The 27,197-nt window shown below is 34.4% G+C and overlaps 2 protein-coding genes across 3 annotated transcripts; one reads left to right on the top strand and one right to left on the bottom strand.

The window, feature by feature from the left end:
• Window positions 1–129: 129 nt before the first annotated feature.
• Window positions 130–26,292, bottom strand: LOC136808231 (gamma-aminobutyric acid receptor subunit rho-3-like). 2 transcript variants are annotated; one of them, XM_067064767.1, is made up of 9 exons: window positions 26,215–26,292; window positions 12,076–12,161; window positions 4,313–4,389; window positions 3,667–3,890; window positions 2,617–2,699; window positions 2,167–2,322; window positions 1,661–1,813; window positions 891–1,090; window positions 130–462 (listed from the first exon to the last, which is right to left on the bottom strand). In XM_067064767.1, exons 1-9 carry the CDS (start codon window positions 26,256–26,258, stop codon window positions 154–156), a joined length of 1,332 nt encoding a protein of 443 aa, XP_066920868.1. In that variant the 5' UTR covers window positions 26,259–26,292; the 3' UTR covers window positions 130–153. The 2 variants fall into 2 exon arrangements, with proteins under 2 accessions (XP_066920868.1, XP_066920867.1); XM_067064766.1 differs by lacking the exon at window positions 26,215–26,292 and adding an exon at window positions 15,676–15,771.
• Window positions 23,239–27,094, top strand: LOC136808233 (uncharacterized). Its single transcript, XM_067064768.1, has 2 exons — window positions 23,239–24,168; window positions 25,106–27,094. Exons 1-2 carry the CDS (start codon window positions 24,116–24,118, stop codon window positions 26,331–26,333), a joined length of 1,281 nt encoding a protein of 426 aa, XP_066920869.1. The 5' UTR covers window positions 23,239–24,115; the 3' UTR covers window positions 26,334–27,094.
• Window positions 27,095–27,197: the final 103 nt, after the last annotated feature.

Genomic DNA, 27,197 nt, shown 5'->3' with positions numbered 1-27,197 from the left:
CGGAAAGCCGGTTTTTGCCAGTAGCGGCAAACTTTATACAACTTTTGTCTAGTTTAAATTTGCCACTACTGGCTAAAACCGGGGTATTTCCGTAGAAAACATTACTTCATGACTATCATGAATACATCCATCTCTTTGTCGGTATGATCTACCTCACATTACAACTTTGACGAACCCAGCCACGCGTTCTGAATCAAGCCTCCTCGTGTACACAACTACTCCAGCATAAACCACATTAATGATCAAGAAAGTTAATGGGAAAACATATTGACTGATCTTATCCAAAGCATGGTATTTATCTCGCACGATTGAATGTTGATAATCGATATAATCAAAGGAGAATTTCTCCAATCTTTTGAAATGGCGTTTTGGGACTTGTTCTTGGTCGTTTGAAGAAGCACCAGTGATGTTCTGCTCAACAGTGTCTTCATAGTCTAGTCCATCCTGCCCAGGATTCATACTCTGTAAGTCGAAAATAGACAGGGATTAAAAATAAAAGGACAAAAGGGCGATAACTACTTTGATAAGAATAATTTCACGAGGCTCAACTGCCAAAAATCTAAGAACAAATTAAAAACAATCCCAGACTAGGATTTGAGAAATAGCTAAGAACCGGTTGATTTTAAGCTTTTTTAAGTCATTAAGTGAATACAGTAAGCATGTTAAGAACATTTAATAAAAAGGCGAATGTCTGTCAATCCATCAATCGATTTCTCAATGAAATTCGATGATTGCAGTTTTTCCTATATGAAAGTAATGTATATGAGTTCAGAAGCTGTTTTGCCTGGAAATTACAAGATGGAGAAAAACCCATAAAGATATAATAGAGCAGGAATAGAAATATTTCAGCTGGTTGAAAACAAATTCATGGTGAAAATTTTGCAACGTACCTGCTGAGCTTTGTAGAAATCTCGGAGTCGGTATTTGATATCGATCGATTGAGCAATAGAGTATTCAATGAGAGCAGCGAAAACGAAAAGAAAACAAACGAAAGAATAGGTGTCATACAAATTCAAATAACGACCAGCCGATGCATCATCTTTGTAAATGTTCAAGCGGAGTTCATTGATCGTCAACACCGTTGTAATTCCTATCGAATAAATATTGAGAAGTTTTGTGATTACTCACAACAAACGAATCTTGCCATTAAGGCTATTAAGGTCATTAACATTAAGGTGGACTGCAGAATATTTGAACTTTGACCTAGTAATCGCATTTTTCTTACTACAGACTCCCACTGCAAAACAGTTTAGAGTATTATCTAGCGATGGATTTTATGTTCAATCCGGTGTAGTAAATTTGGGCGAAAATGTTAGATTTTCCAAAATTTTGCCCGAATTATAGCTTCATTTTTCTCGCCTTTTACACTCTTACAATACACTTTCTTGCATCTTCTCGCATTTCAACGCTTTACAGTGCAGTTTACGAAGTCTTAACACCGTACCCTTGAGTGCCCCCAGGGTTCATTCCCACCGAAGAGTCTTATATTTCTAGCTCAATCTTAAAAACTCCTAGTTAATCAGCAGTCTGTCACCAATATTTTCTTGCTCTACTCATGCAGCTCCTTTTTACAAACTAACGCCCACTCACCAAACCACTCTTTGATTCCCGCCCTAGGACATGATTAATTAACAGACCAATTTGTATATTTCCAGCTTACCGATAGTAACACGTGCGGAAAGAGAACGATAATCAACCCAAAATGCGGTCCAAGATAACACCACTGTGATCAAATTGGGTAGATAAAGACGAATCAAGTAGAACGAGATGGGCCGTTTGAAATGGAAATTCACAACCAGTTGCTCATGGGTTCCTGAAAAGATCAACCTTTTCTTAGTCTTCACAAGACGCATGGTTTCTTTAACAAAAAAATCTTTTTTGAAAGATTGAACTTGAATGAGTCTGGGTAAAACGGCAAGATTCCCTCCCTATTTTCTTGTCAATTTGAAAAATCTCACGGAAAATGAATTCTTAAGATATTCTTATCATTTAATCGATAACCCTGATATTATTATAAAAAAATCGTGTTTTTCCTTTTCCCTTGATTCTCGTCTATCTATCAAAATCTAAAAGTCCATACTCAAAAGTCCCCTGTACACTAACCATTTCGATCAACTCAGTAGCACGAAAAACATTTTGAAATGGATAAAAGTTTTTTTTTTTTACCTGAACCATTGCCAGCATAATGAAAACTTTCCCCGTATACTTGAAAATGTTCCAGTTGTAACTGTTCGATTTGAAGGTCCCGTGCGAACACTAAATTCTTCTCCGGTTCATCACGGTTCAACCAATGCAAATCCACGTAATCGTTCGAATATGAAACTAAACAAGAAAAAGAACAAAATAATGTCCAAACCAGTCCCTTAGTTCGCTTTTTATATGATTTTGATAGCGTTCACGATTGTACTAACTTACGTCCATAAGTAAAACCAAAGAGTGGTGCAAGAGGCTCTGGGTACGGTTATGTGGCTACTACTAGGTACTAACAGGAAATGTTTAGGAGAGTGTGGTATCAAAGCAGTCAGATCCCTGAGCTTTGCATAAACCAAATACCTAGATGGGCAAGTTTGGTAGCTCAGCTCACATACGAAAAATAAAATAAAATACACATCTTACATGCTTCCAGACGAAATTCACATATTTGAGAATCGAATGGAAATGTTGAGTAGTTCATCGAACAAAAATTCATGGAGCGAGTTCTATAAGGCAGAATAATCCTACAAATCTGACATACTCGCGGCATGAAAATTAAAACGACTATAGGAATAAAATATCAAGGAATTGGTGGAAGATAATATTTTTATGCTACAATCATGGACAAAATATTTGAGACAAAGGGGATTTCCCGGCGAAATTTTGAACACCACAAATGATTTTTAAGCGCCTTAAACTACAGTTGGAAAGTAGAGTTTTAACTCTGAGTTTTAACATGAGACTTAAGACTTAAGGACCTTAGGATTTCAGGATTTAAAAGCTCAAATTTGCTCAAATAAGGCTTGGAATATAGCCTAGAAGCCACCGAACCCCTCCAAAATCGAAATATTCAATGAAAGAAAGTGGAAGTGCTAAAATAGCAATTCTTGCCGAAACTTTAAATTCTGAAAAACGTTAAAATACACTAAAATCTCAATATATTTCGACCATGATTGTAGTACCAAGCAATGAGGATTCTGGCTGTAAAATGATTGAATGTGGGACAGTAATCATAATTTTGCTGAAAAATTGTATCAAGAATTTTCACAAAGTACAAGATTCACTACCTGGGGGAGGGGTACTACCCTTGCCGACCAACACGGGGGTGTGCCGCTGAAGCTCGAAAAATGGACCCTACGTGGGACTCGGTTTTTTTTGTTGAAAAAGGTGACCCTGAATGGGACTGAAATTCCAAGTATTTCTCAAAATTTGCCATCTTTTTTCCAAATTCTCCCAAAAAGGTACCCTACGAGGGACTGAATTTTCTATTTTGGTGTTTTTTGAGACCCTTACTGGGACTCATGAAGGTGAAAAAGGTACTCTGACCAGTAGCACATCCCCATATCCCTTTTTGTCCAAGTATCCCCCCAAGGATTCACTACAAATGTAGCATGTTGTAAAAGCTATGTATGTGGTTTTAAGGGGTATCCACTTTTTTGCTGGTATTGACATGAGGTAACTCAATTGACATACCTTCTCGAAGTGAAAACTGTTCCGTTCGGGTGCAATGTTAATTGTACATTTTTCTTGGTGATTTCGACAGGGTATGAACGTTTCTCAGTCAATATACGAGTATCAGGTTGCCAGATATTGTTTTCAAAAGCTCCATCAACTGTGATGGTTTCATTGGAGAATTCTTGGTATTGCAATCGAAAATCGTACCATATTTGCTGGATAATGATATCCGCAAAATAATGCTAGAAAATGTAAAAAATTAGGTTCTGATTTATCAATATTCATAGTAATATCAGGTATCGTAGACATTTTTTTGCCTCATTTCACAATATCGGTTTTGTATTTCTCCATAATAATGACGTGCGACCTCATAAATTATAAGAGCTTCTCCGATTTTGTAATAAAGGAGCATACATTCTTTTATAAGAACGTCTGGGTTTTTCGATGCCTTGATGTTTTGGGTTTTTTTAAAGTTCTTATTTTTATAAATTTTTGAGTACAGTAATTTTTCTAGAGCCCAAAATATCTTGAAATATTTTCTCAAAATGTTCTCAAATTTCTGTTTTTGAAGCCTTACGTTCTTATAGAAAAAACGTATATCAGCATATCGTGGAAGACCGAAAAAAACAAGCCAACAGAGTTAATATTCTGTAATTATACTTACATCATAAAGTTTATCGTTTTTCAAAGGATTCATATCGAGAACGTACAATGATACACCGACAGGTACCGATTCCGACGCTGAAATAAGTGCAAAATTTTACATTACATATCTATTTTTTGTGGAATCTACATTTCCTTCTGAATAATTTACCCGAGATGTCCTAATTGCAGTTGGACTTTGTAAGACAAGTTGATAGTCGGTGTCAAAAACTCATTGCTTTAACGATCACAGGTTATTAAAGTATTTCAAAGCTGAGTAATCTTTTAGTAGTCTTTCTCTTTCAAACCGCCCCCTTTAAAAGGAAAATTTAGGTGCCTGGAATGCAACCTGGTCACTGCTCCAACAAAAAAGCTTTGATTTTTAATTGTCCTTATAAAAAATAGTCGAGGTACGCAATATTTTCCTCTTTTTTCCCAGAAAGAGACGATTTCGTAACAAACTTTTTTATTAAAACCAAACAATAATGTTTCATTGACCTGTTATTTACATAAGCTGCTTGGTTGCATGACAACGTCTATAAACAAGATAAATCTATTTTGATTTTCTACCGTATCAAAGACCATTTTCTAGTTATCATTTCTTTTTGACGTGTCAGTTGTTGGCTGTGGTTTTATCGTCGTTTTCATTTTCTGATAAGGTGAGACCAATCTAATTAGTTTTTTTACAGGTCCGACCAACTCTAGAATCTGAAAAATCGAAATAAAATTTGTAAATCCCTCTTTTAAGGGTTGGGACACGAGAAGTTTTTTTCGCGTTGTGTGTTGGTGCGATTCAACATGCTCCATCCCACCAATGCGTGTCTCATGCCATGGTTTCTTTTTTTGTTTGTTTCATGGGACAAAAAGTGAGGGAACTACCCAAAAGACACGCTGATTTTTCTCGTGTCTACACCACATTCTTCTTTCTACCAATAAAGGTTTTCCTATTTATAGCTTGATTGCTGTTTTTTTTTTGAAATTTCGACATGGAAAAATAAATAACTTTCGAACTACTTTTTCGAACCTAATATATGATAGCTCAAAATTCAAGCATGGATTTATTATAGAGACTCTGGATAAACATCGAATGAAACGGTGAAGAGCGAAGTATTGTCTTTCTATTGTTTCAAAAAACAATCAATGTACAGGCTTTGTCCGCAGAGGACAACTGTCATGGCGGCTCGAAAGACTCTGATTTTGAAAAATGATTAATACTCTTATTTCTAAAAAGTTCTCTAACTTTTATCTGATCGTACTTTTACTGGCTAAAAGTTTGAAAATAAATGCTAGAATACCAAGCGAATACATATATGAAATCTGGTGTGAGAAAAACATCATCATACGAGTAAAATCAAACAAAATGCTTATAATGACACGAAATTTTGAATTGGGGATATCTTTCCAATATTTATCCGAGAAGAGCTGAGATTGACATATATTAAACGTGAGTCTCATAGCTCCACTTTGGTATGAAAATTTTTTTGGTGGCACGTGGTGGCACGGTGGATTTTTTGAGGTTGAAGTTTAAGTATTTCTGGTGTCAATAATCAATTTCTTATACATACAGTATGTGGCCCCCAAAAAGGCGATCAAATTTGAAATTTCTCTCAAATCTAGAGGAAAAGAGATTTTACAAAAATTTTTACTGCATGAAAACCTTTAACATCTCTTCTTTATTTCCTGGAAGTTCTTTTTCAAAATTTTCAATTTCAACAATATTTTTCAATCGCTTAAAGATAGGTAGCTTTTTTCTAGTGGCCCCCAAAACGGAGGTTTGAAATTTTAGCGATTTCTCGAGATATCTTTAAGATATGAATACAAAATTTTGACCATAGTTTTGAAATATGATTTAGAGGGTTTTGGGCATAGATTTATTTGATAAAATTTTTACAGTATACCCCTGGTTGTCAAAATGCAGGTTTTGGGCCCCCAAAACGGAGGTGCAGTTAAAATCAAATTATTAAGCCCAGTGGTAATAGAAGGAAAAACTATGAACATATTTGTGTTTTCCCTTAAATTTACGAGCCGATGGATGTAAAATTTATGATTTTTATGAAATATTTCAAGATTTTCGATATTGCAAAGTCCAAACTTAAAATTTAGAAATTTTCAAAATGACAATTTTGATTTAACAACGTCTTAATCAAGTTTTTGAAAACTAATCTCTTTTGAAAATAGTTCCATTCATTTATGGAATAAGCTGTGAAAATTTTAGAAAAAAAGCTTAACTGAAACTGAAAATATTAAGCTTTAAAGATATTTTTCTCAAATATTTTGCAAAAAAATGACAGAATTTGCTGTTTTTGCTGATTCAGCGAAAAATTTATATATAATGTTAATTTTTTGTTATAAACTATCACTTCAAGGTGATAGGAATAGAATTCCAAGATTTTTTGTATTTTCTCATATTTAGAATTTTCGGTTTTGTCAATGCTGATTCTAGGGCTCCAAAATACTGGTTGACCTTCAAGATGCTATATCTTTTACCCAGCCACAGTCACAGATGTATTTGCATTTTCTGAACGGCATTAGGTGTAGAAAGTTTCCTATACCCCGTTTTCATAACTTATTTTCAATATCCAAAGAGCTAGAGTGAGTTATATGCAATTTTTATCTAATTTTGGTGTTAAAATATTTCCTTTAGACGCAAATATGTTATTTTGAATTTGTCTCAAACCAGCAAAAACATGCTCATTTTTAAGTATAACCATCATTTTTTCAAAATAAACAAAAATCGTTTAATTCTGATAAATCTACAAGTCAGAATCTTCATTTTAATGAAAACCTCCGTTTTGGGGGCCGTCTCCGTTTTGGGGGCCATATACTGTAGCATGTTTTTGCATCTTTCTCGAAATTTAAAACGTCATAACGCGACGTATAATTAGTGTAATTAGATGAGTTTGAATCTCGGAGGAGAACTTAAAGTCTCATTTGAGAATTGGATAAATGTATTTTGATGAGAAATGCAATTAAAATGCTACGAAAAATCATTTAATGGTGGAAGGAGGGTGAACAATAATGTCATTACTGCAGACAAGGCTTGTACATGAGAAATTGGCAAAAATCAGCTCGTTGTTTTTCCAGTGTCTATAATAATTCCATGATTCAAGTTAGAGCATTCTCTATACGATAAAAAAAGAATGAACAAAAAATTTAAATCCTGAAGCTCACAATATCTCGACAAACCTGTATAATTTTTTTTGGTGGTAAGAACATAAGGCTTCGATGGCCAAAATATTACACGAGTTAAGGTTTTAAAGCTTTGCGGACTCTAAAACACCCGCTGGGACCCCAGCCCCACTGGAAAATGTGTTCAAAATTTTGTCCCCGGTGGGAAAACTACCCTACAATTGCAGCCCAAGTTAGAAATCGACTTTGATTTTATCCCCATTCGAAATTCAATGTTTAAAAATTGTACTCCAAAACCATCCCCAATGGTTTTTTAAAGCTTGGAACAATAGAATTTCTATCCCCTTGAGGTTTCGAAAGAACCTTTCATCCGCTGTGGAGAAAATTTTCACCGGGGCTGTGAGACAGGGGTGTTTTAAAACACCGAATTTCGTAGGAAAATGGACAAAAAATACTCAAAAAATGGCGATAATAAAAACAAGAACAACCGTTTATCCTAAGTGTTATATATAGATTTTTCGACCGCTTTCTGGTGGTGTAGCTGGTTTAGCTCTACACGACTTTTTTATTGGAAAATTCAAAATCTTTGGAGCATCCTGATATTCTTAAATTTTTGAGTTTTAAGCATATAAAAATGTGCTTAATTTGTTCTTAATATTCTGCCCATCGAAGACTTATGTTCTTATATAGTTTGTTCTTATAAAAAAACGTGTAAATTGAGTTTGAAATTTCGGGACCTTTAGGGGCGACTGTGGCTAGCTTAGGCAAGGCAATCTTGTACCGGTATGTATACACGATATCAGGTGGCGAAAAATCGAGTCTATTGTTTAATAAAAAAACACAAAAATTTGGTCAAAGCTTTGCAAAACCTTGACACGCGTAAAGAAAATTGATATAATATCGAAATCAAGATCTCTCATTATGCTAACCTATAAGGGGGAGGGGGTATAAGCAGTAGGCGAATGATGGGGGTACCAAATTTTGTTTGGTACCAGTAAAACTCAGCCAGACCACTACTTACTGTAATGCAAATATAATAAAGTTTGATTTTCATAATTCTAAACTAGTAGACGTATAATTAAAATAAACTATGGCACGCTAATTTACTCTTTCTTCTCATAAATTCGCATTTACTATATTTTAATTACACTTTTTTTACTTTTTAGGAGAAAAAGCAACGCTAATTTTACGACCAAGCCGAGAATCGGCAAACATCGACTGTATGGATAAAGTCAAGGAGAAAGACATTGCTATCACTAAGCTGAAAATACATCAAACAATACTCGACGATATATTTAAAGATTCAAATAATTCACCTGATAATGTTGAAATAATCATTTATAATTACTTAAGAAAGAGATATGGGAGAGAACCGAAAGAAGACGATGATGTCCAAACTTGGGCGGTATTTGACAAAGTACAAACAACAACAAAAGAATCTACAAAATTTTATCACGTCAAATGCGATATAAAGAAGCGTAAATTCTTGGTTTCGAATCACGAAGACGAAACCAATGGTGAAATCATTTTTGTTTACTGGGGAACGAATTCGAAAGACATAACAATTTTTTGTTTTGTTCGATCAGCTTTGACCGGGGCGTGGACTATGCTGAAAGAAAAAGACTACTCATTTCCGTCATTATTTACGAAACACTTTTTAGACCCTTCAAGAGTGTCTACTATTAAATTGTTCAGTTTTATTGGAGCTGATACTGGCAGTCAAACCAAAATCTTTACTAAAGACGAAGAGGATATTTTCCAACCGTCACTCGTAATTGAGCGCTGCGCGGAGGTAGAAATGCTAAAGTCATATTTTGCAGACACTGAACATTCTAACACATTGACCAAACTCATCAAATTTATCAATGCAAAAGAAAAAATAGCTACTATGCAACGAGGGCAGATCAAACTCCAACTAAAGCATCAAAATAAATCATTTGACCCATCACCCTATTGTGAAATGCTTAAGTTCATCGAGGACTCTATCAAGAAGAATTTACCAACAATCAAAGATGACGTGAAATGGCGATTTATGGACGTTTGTCAACAAGTTCAAAGTGTCAAAAAACAAACTGACAAAAAACTTAAACAGGCTTTTTTCGAATTTTATGAAGATTCAGCGAAAGTTCATTCTTTAATCGACCCTTCCTCTAGACTTTATTATAAATTCCAGGAATTTTTTAATTCCGCTAACGTTGGTTTATCCTACGATGAAAAAGTCATCAAATGGGGACCTGTCGAAGGTAAAAGGCAAGGCGAAGCTATTACGGTCGGAGGTTTACGCGAGGCACTAAAGGGAGCTGACGTGAAGATATCAAATGCAGCTGATGTTGACAAAATTTCGTTGACTTTTTATGACCCGATAGACGAGAAGGAAGTACGGAACCCTATCATAAACATGATGAGGTGTGTTGATCGTGTTTTATACGGCGATGAAAAATTTACCATCATAAAGATCGGAAACCGAACATTTCGACTCAATGTTGAATCTTTTTACGAGGTTTTTTATCGGTTTATCCATGCTGTCCAGCGAAGCTTACCGAATGAGGACGAGGACAAACCTGAAATCTTACCCTGGAACAACAATAAAGAGAAAACACCTTGCTTTACCATTCGAGAACTTTATGACTTCTGTCGAGTACATGATACTAAACCAGATTTGACCAAGTTGAGTGAATTTCTGTGTACGGACACTGTACTGTTTGATGCGAATGGAATTAATAACACACTTGATGGACGAGGAGACAGCGATGAAAACTCCACTAAAATCAAAACTGAAGAGAATCTAGCCTCTACTAATCAGAGTATGCACACTGGAATAAAAATTGAAGGCAGTGATCAGTCTGCAATCAAACCTGACAGTGTAACAACAGTAAATCCCCACTCGTTCGAGCTGCTCGTTTTAAACAGGTCACTGATTGATAAATCTGAACTTGATGCAAACCTAAAAAAGACGAAACCAAAATCGGAAAAGAAAGCCGAAAAAGAAACTAAATCGAAACCTGTCGAAGGGGATGGCGACCTTGATGCAGACCTAAAAGAGACGAAACCAAAATCGGAAAAGAAAGCCGAAACTGCCAAAGAAAACGAAAAAGAAATTAAATCGAAACCTGTCGAAGGGGATGGCGACAGTAAAGGGAACCTTTCAACGGAGACAAATTCTTCTAAACATGACACAAAACTTTGGCTGCATTCTTGCACTGAGGTTACAACGATACCAGAAGAGCTAACCAAACCGAGAAAAATCATACAGAAAGCAGAAGGGGATGATAGTATGTATACGGTGGAAACACCACATTTGACCAAAGATATTTGGCGCAAGATCTCCACCATTTATCCAGAAATATGTCCAGTTCGTCTTGTCCAGTTCTTGAGAATGAATAGCATCTTAGAAGAGGGAGACTATAATGAACTTTACCACCTCTCTAATTGTTCTTGTCGCACAGAAGGTTGGAAATATCTTGTGGGAGATCGAATTACCCCTCCCTCAATCCATGGAATAGAGTTTTGTGATGTCCTTGCTAGCAAGGGAAACACATTCTATTACCTTCATGTTAAACACAAGTTTGATGGAAATGCAGCGAGGGCTCTGTGCAGTCAAGTACGTGCCAGCGTCAAAATCTTGTGGGATTCGTTAGTAGGCATATCAAAGGAAAATATGGTCGAGAAATTTTACGATGCTGTTTCAGGCGTAAATTTGGATTCAGAGGATCATTCAAAAAATTCTGAACATAAAAAATTATCTTCCTTGGAACTCAAATACATCGGTTCATCAAAAGAGCATTTTTTGCAGACTCTACTGGGGAATAATACAAAGCATTATGTTTGTTTGTCTCCAAGTATAGGATCTGATTGCAGTTTTGAAGCCATGAGGGAATGTAATCTGAGTTATCGCTTTACAAAGGATGATTTCAAAAGCAGCAGGGAAAACCCGTTTAAATATATAATCAAGGCTGGAATACTAAACGATAACGGACGCGTCATGCCTCAGTTGTTCAACATCACTAACCCTCAAGACTTTACCGCTCGAGTCAAAAAGAATCTTAGCACCGAAGAGAAAGACCAATTAAACAAAAGTCTTGGTGATGTGCGCGATACAATAAAGAGAAAGTTGAATATAAAAGGTTCTCTTCTGTCAACGGGGTCGTTCGTAACGAAGAACGAGTTTGTTGAATTATACAGCCATTTCACCAAAATTTGTCATGTTCATGGCAGCCAGGACCCCATTAAATTACGCATTCTTGAAGTGGGGAAGACCAAAAAGCTCGTTGCTACTCCAAAGAAAAGGACTTCTACTACTCCGAAGAAAAGGTCTACTACTCCAAAGAAAAAGTCTTCTACTCCTAAGACTCCTGAGACTGACAGCACAAACGCAAAATAAAATCTAAGTGTAAAGATGGCTGCAATGAAAATTAAGAAAGATACTGGATAGTGAGCCGAACGAACTGAATGATCAAGTCAGAAAGAATTCAAATCGGTAACAACCCTAAGTGTATTTTTAAATTTGCCGTAGGTTTAATTTGCGATTGGCTGAAATGAAAATATGGCCCACTGTTGATTGATTTACGCGAACCATAAATCTTTTAGCACTTGATTATTAAGCTGAGTTAACTAGAAGAGGTTTTAGATTTTAGATTTATCAATGATTTTGCTTACTATCTTTTTGTGGAAGCAGGAAATTGTCATACTTCTTCATCAAATTCTCCAAGATTTTGTCTTTCGGGATGTTTTCACATTTGCTGCTAAAACAGAAAGAAAAACTTGGAATCAAGTAAACTCGAAAAGTACTTTTTAATAGATTAAAAATTGAAAGGTTTTGTCCGAGATAAATGTAAGGAAGCAGAGCTAAGGCGATATTATGATTGTTATATGTCATAGGATAATATATATTATATGTTACATGGATAATATGTTTGTATAATATATAATATAGTAGGTCTACCATCTTTCCCTGACAGTAGAGATCATTGTTTGAGCATGTGACTAGTCTAGATCTCTTCTGACCCCCAGTGCACTTCTCCTTTGAGTTCCTTGCTGGGAGATTGGGCCTCCTCCTTGTGCCATGTGGTTTTGAGAGTCCATTCTCTCCAGCAAGGACAGTTGAAGCCTGACCATCGACAAGACAACAATAAATCTTCATATTCATTTAACTAGTATATTGGCATGATAATCCACATCAGCTAAGATAAAGTTTGGGATTATTTCAGTACACGTTTTTTTTTTTATTAGAACCTAGTTTATAAGAACATATAGGCTGAAATTCATCGAAAAATTAAGAACATCTTAAGAACATGCCCAGCCTCACTTTGGAAAAAAATGACAAGAAACTACAATTTTTTCCTCTTTTTAAGCAGTTTTAACCGAATTTAGGGATGGATCTTCAAAAGTCGAGAGTCAAATATTGTCCAAATTTTGCCAAATTTAAGTGCTCTTTATTTTGTATCATATTGTCGATTTATAGTAGTCTGAAAAATTAAGAACGCATTTAAGAACATTTTAGGCTGAAAATTGCTAAAAAAAATAAGCACATCCAGGCTGAGCCAAATTTTAGGTGTTCTAATAAAAAAAAAAACGTGTATGTCTTCATTGCCAAATATATATCTAGTCTTTTTATAACTTCATGTCTTCACCTATCGTTCGATCTCATCCAGCCCACAATAGCGTTTTCGGCTTTCTCACATAAATAGACTGGAGTCGTGATAGTAAGTTTCTTTAATAATATTTTTTTAGGTTTATTTTATTTTAGGCTTCTTATTTAGTATATTAAATGAATTGATTGTCTTGCTTAAAAGCTAGTATTCCTTTGGAGTAAAACCCTGAAATTTTATCATGGTTAAGTTTAAAATATTACAAAAACTAGAATTTTTTGCCGAGGTCCGGCTGATCTTAATTAATCGAAATTTTCGGGATCTAATCTAACTCCTACTTTAAGGAGTATAAAATGGATTGGATTCATAATTTTCGTTGTGTTTTGTTCATAAGACTTCACCAAATCTCAGTCTTACGATTTAACAAATTTTTTCTTACAACAAACTGCGTAGTTTTTCTTATATTAGTATTTTGAATGTAAAGGGATATTTTCGTAACATAATTTTAGTTTTACCTAAGTTATGCTTAAAATACACATTTGTTATAAGAACTTGTAAATTTTTGCTAAGACAGCTCTTAATTATTTGAAATTTTCGGGCTCAAATGTTCTAAAAGTTGCTACCTTAAAGGAAGAAATTTTGGCGGATGATTTGGCGGATTTAGCCAAAATCCACCAGATTAAGTTCCCGCCAAAATTTATTTTTTCCTCCATCCGCCAAATTAAATTCCCGCCAAATTTATTTTATTTAACGCATTTCCCAAATTGGTGCCATTGCAGGCCTTAAAACAGGTTTTTTTGCTTACTTGATAACGATTTTGGCCAAAACTATCCTGCAACCGCCAAATTAAATTCCCTTCAAATTTAATTTTTCTAGCCATCCGCAAAATTTAATTCCCTCTGAAAAAACCTTTTTGGCCATCCGCAAAATTAAATTCCCGCCAAAATTTCTTCCTTTAAGGTATTTTAATGCATAACTGAAGTTTCCTGAAAAATATTTAAATTATAGTACTCGGCAAGCTTCTCCTCAATTTGTTCTTGGTTTTCACTAAGTCTTAGCAGCCTCACGTTGTTACAGATTGACTTTTATAGTAATTGTATATTTTGTTAGGTTTATTTTAGGCTTCTTATGTAGCATCTTAAAAGGAAAAGGCTAAAATTTTATTGACATATATTCGGAGGCAAAATCCTAAATTTCAAACCATCGATGTTCAAACAGATCAGTTTGATTCAAAATAAACTCTTTTTTATAAGAACCAGTAACTTTTAGATCAGGCTCTGTTGCACTTTATTAATTATATGTAGTTTTCAGTATAACATTTAACGAGTTCTTTAGACTTTATTTTTCTTACTTAGGAGCAAATAAGATTGAATTTTTCTTTATGATTATATATAATATATTTTAGGCTTCTTTTTTAGTATTTTGAATGTATAGGTAGTTACTTCTTGTTAAAATATGGTAACATGACTTTTCAGCCTCCAGGGTTTGCATGGAGTAAGCTTTTAAGTTGCAATTACGCCTACATCGAGTAGTGGTATCATTAGGGTATAATTTTCAAAAAATTCTGGGAAAAAGATTTTGATTGGCAGGGATTAAGAAACTGCCTGTAAGGATTATATAAAGTTCAGTGGACGTCGATCAGTAACGTAAATAAAGTCTGGGAGACACAAGGAACATGTTTTTGTTTTTAGATTTTCGCCGAATTCTAGCCTCATGTTCTTTTGAATTTCTTAATTTTTACTTTTACGAGAATTATGATTCATCCTTTTTATCCAAATACATATTGAAATAGAGATTTTGGAAGGGTAAAAAATCATTTTATATATACAGCAAGATTTCTAGAGGCGTGTTGTTTCTTATCACTATAATGCTCTACACTTGTATTTCTTTATCGTTTAGAATCATTATTTTACAATTTAATTATTCTAGGATTTATGGATATAAAATTAAGATAAGTTGATGACAATCTTTAACCTTCTCTAACTTTATTATCAGCCTCTACTCCACCTTCACATAAACCGAACTAGTAATAACTGCATACAACAATGAAGCATGATGTTTCCTCTAACTAGACAGTTACTCTCAAATGTCAACATTTCTTAGGTCCAAACGAAAGTTTTTACGACTTTTCAAATCTTCTCAGGAAAATATTTCGACTTTCGGTTGAAATTTTTAACAATGTCTCTTTAAGTGAGTTTTAAAGGTTTTCGAAAGAGGTTCTTGACCTTTCCAGGGGATAGTACTAAAAAGATTAAAAGACCAACCCCCACACAATTTGAGAAGTGGTATTTTATTACACGCGTACAAATAAATTTTCGACATCTTGAATATAGAAACCAGCGGTCTTTCATATCTTACTTATCATCATCTAGTCTCTAACAACAAATTTAAAGAGTTCGTCCATTATATACCCATCAACCAAAAAACGTAGTCCTTTGTAAACTATAGCAAATGATATGATTACCCGAATGACCGAACTTTTAACTTTTAACCAAACAATTATTTCTTTCAAATTACGACAAGTCATACTACTGTTAGACCGTAAATGCAGAGTAGAGGTGTCTGTGAACTTTAAGGGAAATTTCTTGCTGCAGCTTAGCCCTTTGGAAGGTTTGAATCCTCGTACTGCTTATAGCGTATAAAACTTATTATCGAATTACGTTCTTACCTTGCGACTAATAAAAATTGCAAAAGAAGAAGTTTAGAAAACAAAGTCGCCATTTTTAAAACTGACTCTGTAGACTGTACTCTCTTTCAAGTAAAAGTAAATCTAAAATCTTTTTCTAATAAATATTTGAAGAATTTCTATTTGAAAACCTAAACTTTATTCAACTGAAACATACCATGAATCCCTGCATGAATTATTGAAAAAAATTCAACACCGATTCAACTTATTAGGACAGAATCAACATTCAAAATATCAAAATATCTGAAAGTCCGACCCATAAAACGAAGCACAAAATTGCCATTGAAAAACCGCACACACCCCTGTCTCACTGCACTGCCTATGCAATCAATATAAAGAAGTCAATGTTTTATAACGAATGGGAGGTATAATTGGTCAGCCCCAGCTGAGCATTCATTTCGCTATTATTCCGCAGCAGAAGCAGGGTCAGAAAAAAAAAACGTGTTTCCCCGATTTCTAAAGTTTTTATCCGATCGGGTTATGTTTGGCTTCCCGATCTGTGTATTTGCTCTCCAGCTTTTTTAGGGCAGCGTTCCGGTTGGGATACGCTTTCAATTCATCCAATCGGGCTAAGTTTGGTTTCCCGATATGTGTCAAAAAACAATTCAATATGGCTGCCAAGGCGGTGCTTTTTCGTTCGTTTGGTGTTTATCTCTTGCCAGCTTTTATTTATACAATCATTATATCTTGTTGAAGTGGCTTTTAAACTTATAACTAAGGAAGATACAACACTGGAATTAGATTATAAGGATGTTCTTTTCTTTAAAGTATGAAGATTTTAACTTATTTGCTCAAGTTTTTTCCTGAATTGTGAGTTTTTTTTTTACCACCTCATTATTTTGTAGCATGAAAACATATTTTTTCATTTTGGACTTGAATGTAGAATAACCATCAACAATTACTGGAATTTGATGGAGTATATATATATTACAGTTCACAGCTTAATTATCTGATTATTCACAAAAATAATGTTTTCTCGAACTTGGTATTTTCTTTTGATTTGATAGACATTTTATATGCTTGTTCTTCTGGACTTGGAGATAATATTGATAAAGCGTAAATGGAAATTGATCAAGTATATTAAAGTACCGCTCCTATGTGAATTTGAGAAAGACCGAAGTTCTTCATCAAATTATTGACGCAAAAATGATTTTTTTCTAGACTTGTGCGTTTTTCACTGGCAGTTACGTTTGTTTTTTGGACCGACTGGAGATAATTATGATAAAGCGTAAATGGAAATTGATCAAGTATATTAAAGTACAGCTCCTATGTAAATTTGAGAAAGAACGAAGTTCTTCATCAAATTGTTGACGCAAAAATGATTTTTTTCTAGACTTGCGTTTTTCACTGGCAGTTATATACATTTGTTTTTTTGGACCGACTTGGAGATAATTTTGATAAAGCGTAAATGGAAATTGATCAAGTATATATATTAAAGTATTGCTCCTATGTGGATTTGAGAAAGGCCGAAGTTCTTCATCAAATTATTGACGCAAAAATGATTTTTTTCTAGACTTAAGTTTTCACTGCGATTTGAAAGCAGACACTTGCATTTGTTCTTTTTTACTTGGAGATAATTATGATCAAGCGTAAATGGAAATTAATCAAGTATATATATTTAAAGTGCAGCTCCTATGTAAATTTCAGAAAGGTTGAAGTATTCTTCATCAAATTATTGACAAAAATTATGTTTTTCTAGACTTGCATTTTTTCACTGTGATTTGATGGCGGACACTTATACATTCTGGACTAATAATGATAAATAATAAACTGGAGTTAAGATGAATAAGAATGACATCATTTTAACTTTTACTGATTTACAGCATCTTTGTTTTTGAAACTTTTTTGATTTTTTGTCCAGCTTAAGCTTGAATATAATTATAAGTCTAAGCTTGATAAAAAATGAAAAGTGTAGTAAATTTTTTGTGATTTTTGATAAGTACAGTATGCCTTGCATTTAACTTCCTTGCAAGGATTTTTATTTTCTTGAATCTGTTGTTGATGTAGCCTTTTGTTGCTGTTCATCTGTATATCTAATTTTTATTATCTAAATATCTATCCTAATTAAGAGACGAATAATTATTCTGTCATACAGATTGTAACATGTTATATTTTCGTTAATCCATATTGTATACAAACGTAAATTTGATGAATTTTTTACTCTCGTTTTAGTAAATCATATCAATTTTTAACAACATATCCTTCTAATCATATTAAGCAATTTAGGCTGACCTTCCAGCGCAGCTGGTTTATTATCTCTTTTATTAGCTGTTGTGTGTTTTGTCATTGATATTCCAACATGTAGAACCCAGACCCCTCGCCCGGAAAACATGACCATATAAGATATCTGTGATTCCAACATGTAAAGGTCACTACCCACTCAGCATTTTATGGTCGTCGAACAAGGTGCACAGCTCGGGCGCTTTGGTCGCTGAACGCTTTTCCCATTCCACTGATCCAAAATAAAGGGGAGATATGCTGCACATTTTCTCTTTTTTCTATTGTTGATATCTTTTTGCACACGGTACAAGAGAGTTATATGTCTCTTCTGATTGGCCATTTAAAAAAGAACAATAGGGAAGCCGCACAGCCTAGCGAAAAAAAAGTTTCAACTCTTGTTGTGCTCAAGGCGACAGCCTTTGAAGGCTTGATTTATGTAATTTATGCAATAATTAAGACGCGCCTTGTTCGCCGACCATAAAATGTTGAGTGGGTAGCGGCCTTAAAGGAATAGTGTATTGCTACAGTTGAACTCGACAGCAAAGAAACTCGCTCATGTTTTTCCCGCAAAAAGTAAAACTACCCGAGTGAGTATTTCCCGTCAAGGGCGCGAGAAAACCGAACGAGATTCTAGTCTTGCTCAAAAAACGAGCTAGAAGAAAATGGCGACTGGAAAATTTTTATTGAGAAAAACTGCAATCTTTACGAGATCTTCATTGATCATTTTGTGGCTGAGCAGTGTTAATATTAACTGAAATAGGTCATATTATTATTGAACTATCATTATGGAAAGTTTCAATGTTTATTTTTCTATGATGCTGAAGATACAAGAAGATATTTAATATCAAGGTTGAATTCTTTTGCTAACCAATTTATACAGAACTATCTCTTCTCTTGCTTCTTTCAGTTAAATAACAATGTAGTCAATTTTGAACACTCAAGAGGAGAAAGAGATTTCTATTTTCTCTCGAAAGTGTGCATATGGATCTGAGAAGTGAAATGAAACTCATCAACAAGACAAGAAAGACTTGTTCATCTCTCGAAAGTGTGCATATATGGATCTGAGAAGTGAATGAAACTCATCAAGACAAGAAAGCCTTGTTCAAAGAAGATTTTCATGGTTCGTACTTCAAAATATGGGACATTTTTGTTCATCCAATGACTTGAAAAATCAACTCTCGAGACTGTAGTCTACATAACTTCAGAATACTTCGATATAATCATGGAACGTGGATATTATTTTCTCGATAAAAGCACTGTATCATTAGATTTTGCACGAACCAAATAAAATGAAGTGAAAAGTAACTCTACGATGAACGAAAGACTCTGGTTCTGAGCATATCATATTGTACTGATTTGGAATTTTATGAAATAATGTTGAGGAAGTAGCAGTAGGACACATTGATTTCATTAAATTTAAAATCCTGTGACTATCATTGAAAATTAAGATCAAACCATCGATCAAGGGACTTTGTCTTCTTGTGCTTCTGGCATGGTTTGACTCTGAAGCTACATATCTCTGCACTCTTTTTGAAAGTCCTCGTACATGCTATGATTTGGGAACAGTTGAACGTATTTTTCATGTACCAGTTTGTTTCGTGATGGATGGACATAGCTGCATTTTTTACAGTGGTATGGATATGCTGCTGTAAGAAGAACTGTTTACATTTTATTTACGTTGTTAACTTGAGTGAATGTGGAATATTGTGACTGATGTTGTATGAAGTGACGATAAATACATATACTCAATGATAAAATTTTAAGATATTAAAAACATTTTCTGCTAAAAAAAGGAAGTATTTTTTCACCAACAGTTTTCCCTATGAAGTGCTACTGTGTGAAAAATTCTGAGGGTGCTTTTTTTTGAATGGAAAGAAATATTTTGGAAGGCAATTTCAAAGAGGAGGTCCTATTATTATTCAAATACTTTTGCATCACTCTTGATAAAAGTGAAGCCATAAAGAATTTGTAAATACTTTATATAGTTTTCAAAATCCAAATGTATATACAGGAATTTTGTAATGTGATGTTATTTTTTCAAAAAATGTTTTATGCTTTATTTACTATTTGTTATTTTGTTCATCTGCTCTTGATGAAACACAAAGAACACAGGAAAACAAAAAAGAACTGAATATTCTTCTCATCTCACAATCTCTTTGTGTATAGAAAAACTCTTGTGTAGTATTTACATTTGTGAATCAATTTTGGCATAGCAAAACAGAAAATTTCCTTCATATAAGTATGATACAAGACAGAAGAAATTACACGAAAGATTTTTCATTCCCCTCCCAACTTTATTATGTCGCAAAGTATTTTTCGGTTTGTTTAGATTACGAAAACGAAAGTGAAAATCCCGTTCGACCAATCAAATTGTAAACTTTTATCGCGCTCGACCAATCAAATTCCAGACACGTGACCATAATATTTTGATTTGCGTAGCAATACACTATTCCTTTAAGACCTCAAATAAAAACAAAGAAAATAGTTGTATTTATACTGAGACGATTAATTTGTCTGAGACGAGCAATTTATAAAATGAGCATTATGGAGGAGTGTACTTTTCATTCATGTTTCAATAAATAGGATTTCCTCCACAGATCACATTTTACAAACTTCTCGTCTCGGACGATTTTTCCGTCTCAGTATAAATGGAACTAATAAATTTTTTGACGCTGCGTACCACCACAACGTTTTATTTCATCATCCTTATTTTACTCATAATGCATAAAAAGGGTGGTAAATTCAAAACAGGTATATTTGGTATTCTATTGTCCTGGATTTGTTTAAACACCTTGTCGCTCCTTTAGCTTTACCTCTGAGTTTTCAAAATAAGTATTCTTTAATTTTTGGATGCTTTGACGCTCCCGCAAATTCAATATCTATTAACGGCTTTGTAGAAAAAACATTACATTCCTAACGGTGATGTATGAATTGATTAACCCTGCCAAAAAATATCGGCGAAGTATTCCTATTTTCCTCCTCCGATAGTATTGGAGCAATTACCAACAATCATTAGTAGGAAACTAAATTAGAAAAGTCATTAAAATAATTGATTATTTACGGTAGTAGATCTATTGTTCGTTCGTCGTTTACTGAAATACCTTCACTTCCAAAACACACGATTCAGTTTTGATCACACACGTAAAAAAAAGTAAATCTGGTAAAATGAATGAAGATGGATATATTTGTTTGGATTTGCTACAGTGCGTCTGGATCAAACTGAATTCATAGAGAATAAATAAGATCGGTGGAGGGAACTTGCGCTTTGGTGCCTAAGGGCCTAAGAACACGAAAAAATCTCTCGGACATGTTTCACTTTTCACCGATTTGTCTCTCCAGGGGTCGCTTTTTTACAAGAATATACTTTATAAGATATTCATGATGAAATTGCCCAAAGAATTAAGAACAATGCTATAAGAATATCAAAATCATGGAATTTGGGCTACAGAACCTAAGAATGCCATTTTTAGAGCATCTTTAACTGTAAATTGCCAATTATTCTCCGTAAAGATCAAAACTTTCACAAAAATGCCATTTATGCTCCAGGTATGTATTATACGCAAAATTTAGGTTGAATTTGGATCCTAACCTAAGAATACCTTAAGAAGTATTTTAGGATGGTCTTCCCCAAAAGGTTAAGAATATCCTAAAGGGGGTCCCCCTCCACCTCTCATAATAATATATGTGTCACTGGCTATGACAGTCGGGATTCTCATCATCTCTACAATTTCTCATCATGTTCAAGTCTCAACAACGTTTTTCGGGTCGTGCCAGTTTTTTTTTTTTTTTTTTTTAAATCTTGGCACCTCACTCACTTTCAAAATTTTTCCTATTTCAAGCCATTATATTGTAGATTCTATGATCATGAGGTCTAGTGGTTATATTATTAATATTTACCTTACAATATTTACTTGATATTTTAGTCTGGTGGTCTGATCAACACTGATTAACCACTACAACACCAACAAGTTATACTTTCTGTTTTTTTTTTCTGCAATTTTGCGAGCTCTGTCAGTATCCTTGAGTTTTGTTTTGTGTTTTGTTTCTACAGTTTTACGGTTTTACAATCTGCAATTTTGTGAGCTCTGTCAGTATTCTTGAGTTGTTTTTTTGTGTGTTTTGTTTCTACAGCATATTTTTTTCATAGAATATAATTATCTTTTTATTTAAATATGATTATTTTTACATAGGACGAATAGCCATTGTAAAATATGGAAGAGCCTGAAAGACAATTAATAAAATAAAATAAAAATAAAAAAATTTTTTATAAGAAAATGTTGTTTTTTTATTTCATCATCAGTAACGTAGACGATCTGGTAGGAGAGCAGATTTTTACGACAAAGCACTTAGTTTAAAAACATAATTACTGTGTGTGTTTCAATCTGCTCTCCTAGCAAATGTTCCTTCACCCCTGTCTACGCTACTGACGATGAAATAAAAAAAAAACCATTTTCTTATAAAAAATCATGTATAGATGATGAGAATCCCGACTGTGATAGCCAGTGACAAATATATTATTATGAGAGTTGACTGAGAACGTTTGTGAGAATTTTTCTTGGACAATTTGTACAATTCAATCTTTTAGCATTAATGAGGACTGCTTCGCCATGAGAATGTGTCAAATCACGATTTTATCTCTCGTCAAATCGCGACATCTGGGATATTCTTCCTTTCATTTATCTTTAACCCTCTTTGTATAAACTTTGGAGTTGAAAATCATTTTTTGTATTGAGTAAATTCTAAAATTATAATTTAGTTATGCAACTTTGAAATTGAAGCATCAATAAATATCCTTAAAAAATAAATAAATGCCAAGTCAATTTTCATCATGTTGGTGATTACAGAAAACCGACATCTAATTACACTCGTTTTTCATATGAACGATTCTATAAGAACAATGAGACTCACAAATGGCCAAAAGCAAGAATGATTTAAGAACAATGCTGAGCCTGGAATGACTGAATTTTCTTTTAGTGAAAAAATACATTAGTTTTGTCCTAGAAATAAGAACAGGATAAGAACAATTGGAGGGTTCAAGTGCCAAAAAAATAAGAACAGCCAAGCCCTGAATATTTACTGGTTCTTATAAATGAAATGGAAGTGGTGCTGTGATATTGGATTAAAAATAAGTCCTTACGTCAATACATTTTTATATGGTAACACATTAAAAAATTGACAATGTTAAGTGTTTTTAACTCGTATCACACAAAGAAAAGGATTGTCTAAAGTTGTATCTAGGTATATCTAATGTGTTTTTATAAAATAATGATTTAAAACAGGTAGGGGGTTGGAGTACCAGGTTTGCGAGTTGACGGGTATGTTCAAGTTAAAGTTTGAAATCGACCCTCGATGAGAGACTGAATTTCAAAAATGGGACCCTTGTGGCTCGCACATGGCTGCGGCTCATTCCACGTCCCCTCTCCGGGATAATTACAGAATCGAATTTACTTATGTGACGCCTTTTTTGATTGAGTGTCGGGAAAAGAGAATTTCTAACTCTTTGCACTAGAAAAGATAGTCTGAATATCTAAGCTGTAATTTTTTTTTGACTTTGATGTTTCTGCTGTTAAGCGCCTGGTATACCTATTTGTTTACAAAGCTAGCGTTTAAAAAATATTAGTTGTGTGCAATCATTGATGGATAAAATGACATGTGCGTTGCCTTTTTAATTTTGCAATACAAGTTGCTTTAGGACCTTTAGGAAGGCCTGAATTCACATGCTAATGGAAAGGTTGAAACTTTGCCAATCAATATTTTTATCAAAAAAGGCAAAACGGTTTTTATCAAGAGAGCCTGATTTAGAAATCAATCCAAAACTGCAAAAAAGGTTTTTCACCTACACAGTTTTCCGGGGGAGTTTAAAATAAAAAGCACTCTATCTAGGCTAACTTCAAAGGAAACGTGATATCTTACTCCTTTATGCCACAATAGATGTGGCATAAAGGAGTAAAAATACTGAACTTTTCTGCTAGGTTACATATTAAAAGGAAAGAAGATTCACAATAAAAACCACATCAAAAGTTATGAGTATCTTTTTTGTGTGAAACATCAAAAGCAATTTTCTTCCATTTTAGTCAAGGAATATAAGAAAGGATTGAAGAGAGGGAGGATAAAAAAAGAATAAAATTGAAAGCTGTTTTTAGACAGGACACGCGAACGAGAAGCATTTGAACTACTGTAGAAAGAACAGTAGAAGCAAACGATGGATGAAAACTCAAAAAGTACGGATACCTATAACATCTATCAAAACATCAGGTAAATAAAAAACTCTAAGCCCTTTCACAGTTTATGTTTTTTCTATGCTTATGTTGTGCCGATGATTGTAAAATTAACTCCGGTCAAATCATTGCAAATTTAGTTTATTGATGTCCTAGGGACCGGTGAATACAGTTGACACTCTCTAATTCGATGTTCTACTACCTTATCGGCCCTTTTTACACCCGCCATAATTTAACGCCGGTCACTTTTACGCCGGCCCTTATTACGCCACAGCCCGATTTTGGGCTTACGCCAATTAGGGCCGTAAATAGCCCCAAAATGTTAGAGTTGCTATTTATGCTTCAATTTACATTAAAATATAATTTTTCAGTAGTAAACTGTTGAAAATTCCATTGAAAACCACTGATCTTTGCAAAGTTTTAAGTATGGAGTAAAACAATGGATAATTTTTTATCTTCGAGTCATTACCTAAAATCCTTTAAATAGAGAAAAATGATCAAAAGTTAACGCCACTTTTAAGTAAAATTTGCAAAATCTTGGCCCTTTTTACACCGGCCCTTTTAACGCGGACCCCTATTACGCCAAGAGCCTAAAAATAACGCCAATAAGGGCCGGCGTAAAAAGGGCCGATGAGGTAATCGAGAACATTGAAAGTCACCGTCAGCAAGAAACTATAAAAGACGCTCTATTATCATCATTATCCGCCAATTTTTTTCCCGTATAACGCCATAACGCCATAACGGCTGTAAACTCCGCATGTATATTTTCCCGCCTTTACTATCACTTCAACGGACGATAACATATCGTCTATACACTTCCACCACATTTGATGAAAATCCAAGTCTCCTTGAAAATTGAACTAGATTGTGTCAACAGTAGTTTCGTGTCTTGTGCCACACACCAGGCCAAAATCTGATCCCTACCCAGAACAAATTCCATTCTACAATGTTCTACATTTTCTTTTCCAAAACAGTCATTCTGCACATGCAAGATACACAGGGCAATGTTTCACACCAATACAATGGACAGATGATACACATCACCGGCCTTCATACAACCTACACCGCATCTCAAGCATTTTCATTGGTATTCCTTTATTCATCATTGGTATCATCACCGACATTGTATGTACCACGTTGTGGAAGCGGTTAATGAACCGTGCACGGAATAGAAATATCACATGCGGAATCTATCTAAACACCATTGCTATCATAGATATCGGGACACTACTCGGATTTCTAACATGTGACATCCTCGTGTATGCTAACCCAAACATCCTTCAGAATCACACTTATAACCAGTACTACGCCATCATTGGCTACCCGTCATACACTTTCTTCATGTTTCTCAATTTCTGGTTAATAGCTGGCGTTGATGCTTGTCGCTTAACTATGGTCTTGTATCCGATCAAACTTCGACAATCCGAAACTAGAATCACCAATATCGCAATATCGCTCATCATAACCGTCATGTTTGCCGTTAATATACCGAATTTCTTCGCATACGGCGCCTCATACACGGCGAATGGTATACCGTGCCGATGGCTTACCGCTCTTTCTCTCACAGAATCTTTCAAGAATTATATTTTCGGATTCCAGTGTGTTTTCTTAACTGTAGTACCATGGTTTGTAATACTTCTAGTCAACATTTCGATGAATATATACCAATCTACCGTCCCAGACTACATTCCAAAGTCAAAACAAAAAGCTGTCGAAATGGGCCAATTATTACGCGCCATGTCGATTTATTTTATAACTATCATCTTTTGTCAATGTTTGGTGCAGTGTTTCTTTTTAAGAACGCATCAAACATCTGACCAATGGGAACGCGTGGACTCAGTATTCGCCTTTGCTAAACTTGGCGTTATTATATACTCTTCAACTAAATTTTTCCTTTTCGTAACCGTTAGTAAAACATTCCGGAAAGCTTTTTTACATATGTTTTCAAACCCGAGAACAGTATACGCACTTGTAGTGGCACGCAAAGAAAGACATAATCGATCAAATAAAGAAAGAATAAGGAACACTTTGAAACAGAAAACACGCTTTTTCGGACGAAGCGTGAATGCAGTTGGTAGCTTACCTGTTAATAGTGTTCCAATGAAATACCTTACGACCACCGAGCATTCAGAAACGTTCCCTGCTTCAAGTTATATTGTTCGAAACCTGCAAGAAAACATTAGAATTGAGCTCAATTCTTAAAAAGAGAAACGTTTACCCTTCCGTAATCTCAGATTTTGCTCTTTATCATTTTTCAGAACAAGAGAGGCGAATTAACTCTTTAAATATTTAGGAGTTATTTTCTAATTATCTCGCTTGTAGACTGCTTATATATATATAATAATTCTTTCTTCGTGAAATACTCCCTCGTTAGAACTTCTGTGACGTTTCAAATCTCAGACTCAAAAATAAAACACAACCCACTGTAGGGAGAGGAGGTCGCCGGTACTAAAATCTCACACTTAAATGAGTACTAAAAGGGCTATGGAAAATTTTTCGGAAGTGGTATATTTTAGTACCTATACAGAGACACAGAGACCACCCAGTTTTGGTATTCCCGGGATCATTTTCCTCAAAAGTGCTCCTTTTTGCAAAAACTTGATACTTTTAAGCAATGCTGCTTTATAAAATCGAACATCAAACAATCATTAAAGACATTTGACTGAATGCAAAATAATTGAACTTGGGAAGTATTCTTAAAATGCAAAAAATTGAGAAATTCTAAAAAGTTCTTAAAAATGACAAAAAATTCTGATTTTTTTTTGTCTGGATATCACTTTTTTGGTATTTTAGTACCCTATGATACTAAGAGGATTTTTTTATGTCTGAGATTTTAGTACCGAACCCCCTGTCAACTAGGGAATCTTTTTGTAAGTTTGAATTAGTAGTCACTTTTGATTAAGCTTAAGATTAGATGCTCTTGGATTGGATCTATAAAAATATACGTTAAATTGTAACATAACTTAGTTCATACCTTAATTTCATGTGAAATACCATCCGTTAAAGCAAGCTTCCAAAGTTCTTTAAGCATGTTCTAAAACCTGTTAAAAAGTATTGGTTGATAAA

Source organism: Clytia hemisphaerica, unplaced genomic scaffold (assembly GCF_902728285.1).
Source record: "Clytia hemisphaerica strain Z4C2 unplaced genomic scaffold, Clytia hemisphaerica genome assembly, whole genome shotgun sequence".
In the NCBI taxonomy this organism is placed as follows: Eukaryota; Metazoa; Cnidaria; class Hydrozoa; order Leptothecata; family Clytiidae; genus Clytia; species Clytia hemisphaerica.
The sequence above is the reverse complement of the archived record's forward strand: the minus strand, read 5'-3'. Positions and strand labels throughout refer to the sequence as shown.

Bases quoted from the DNA above. Each gene is read 5' to 3' on its own strand.
- LOC136808233 (XM_067064768.1), top strand. From the start codon at position 24,116: ATGGATGAAAACTCAAAAAGTACGGATACCTATAACATCTATCAAAAC. The intron at 24,169-25,105 runs GTAAATAAAAAA...TTTCCAAAACAG, and splicing joins AACATCTATCAAAACATCAG to TCATTCTGCACATGCAAGAT.
- LOC136808231 (XM_067064766.1), bottom strand. From the start codon at position 15,728: ATGGCGACTTTGTTTTCTAAACTTCTTCTTTTGCAATTTTTATTAGTC. The intron at 12,162-15,675 runs GTAAGAACGTAA...TTTCTGTTTTAG, and splicing joins CAATTTTTATTAGTCGCAAG to CAGCAAATGTGAAAACATCC. The intron at 4,390-12,075 runs GTAAGCAAAATC...CACTTATTTCAG, and splicing joins CCTGCTTCCACAAAAAGATA to CGTCGGAATCGGTACCTGTC.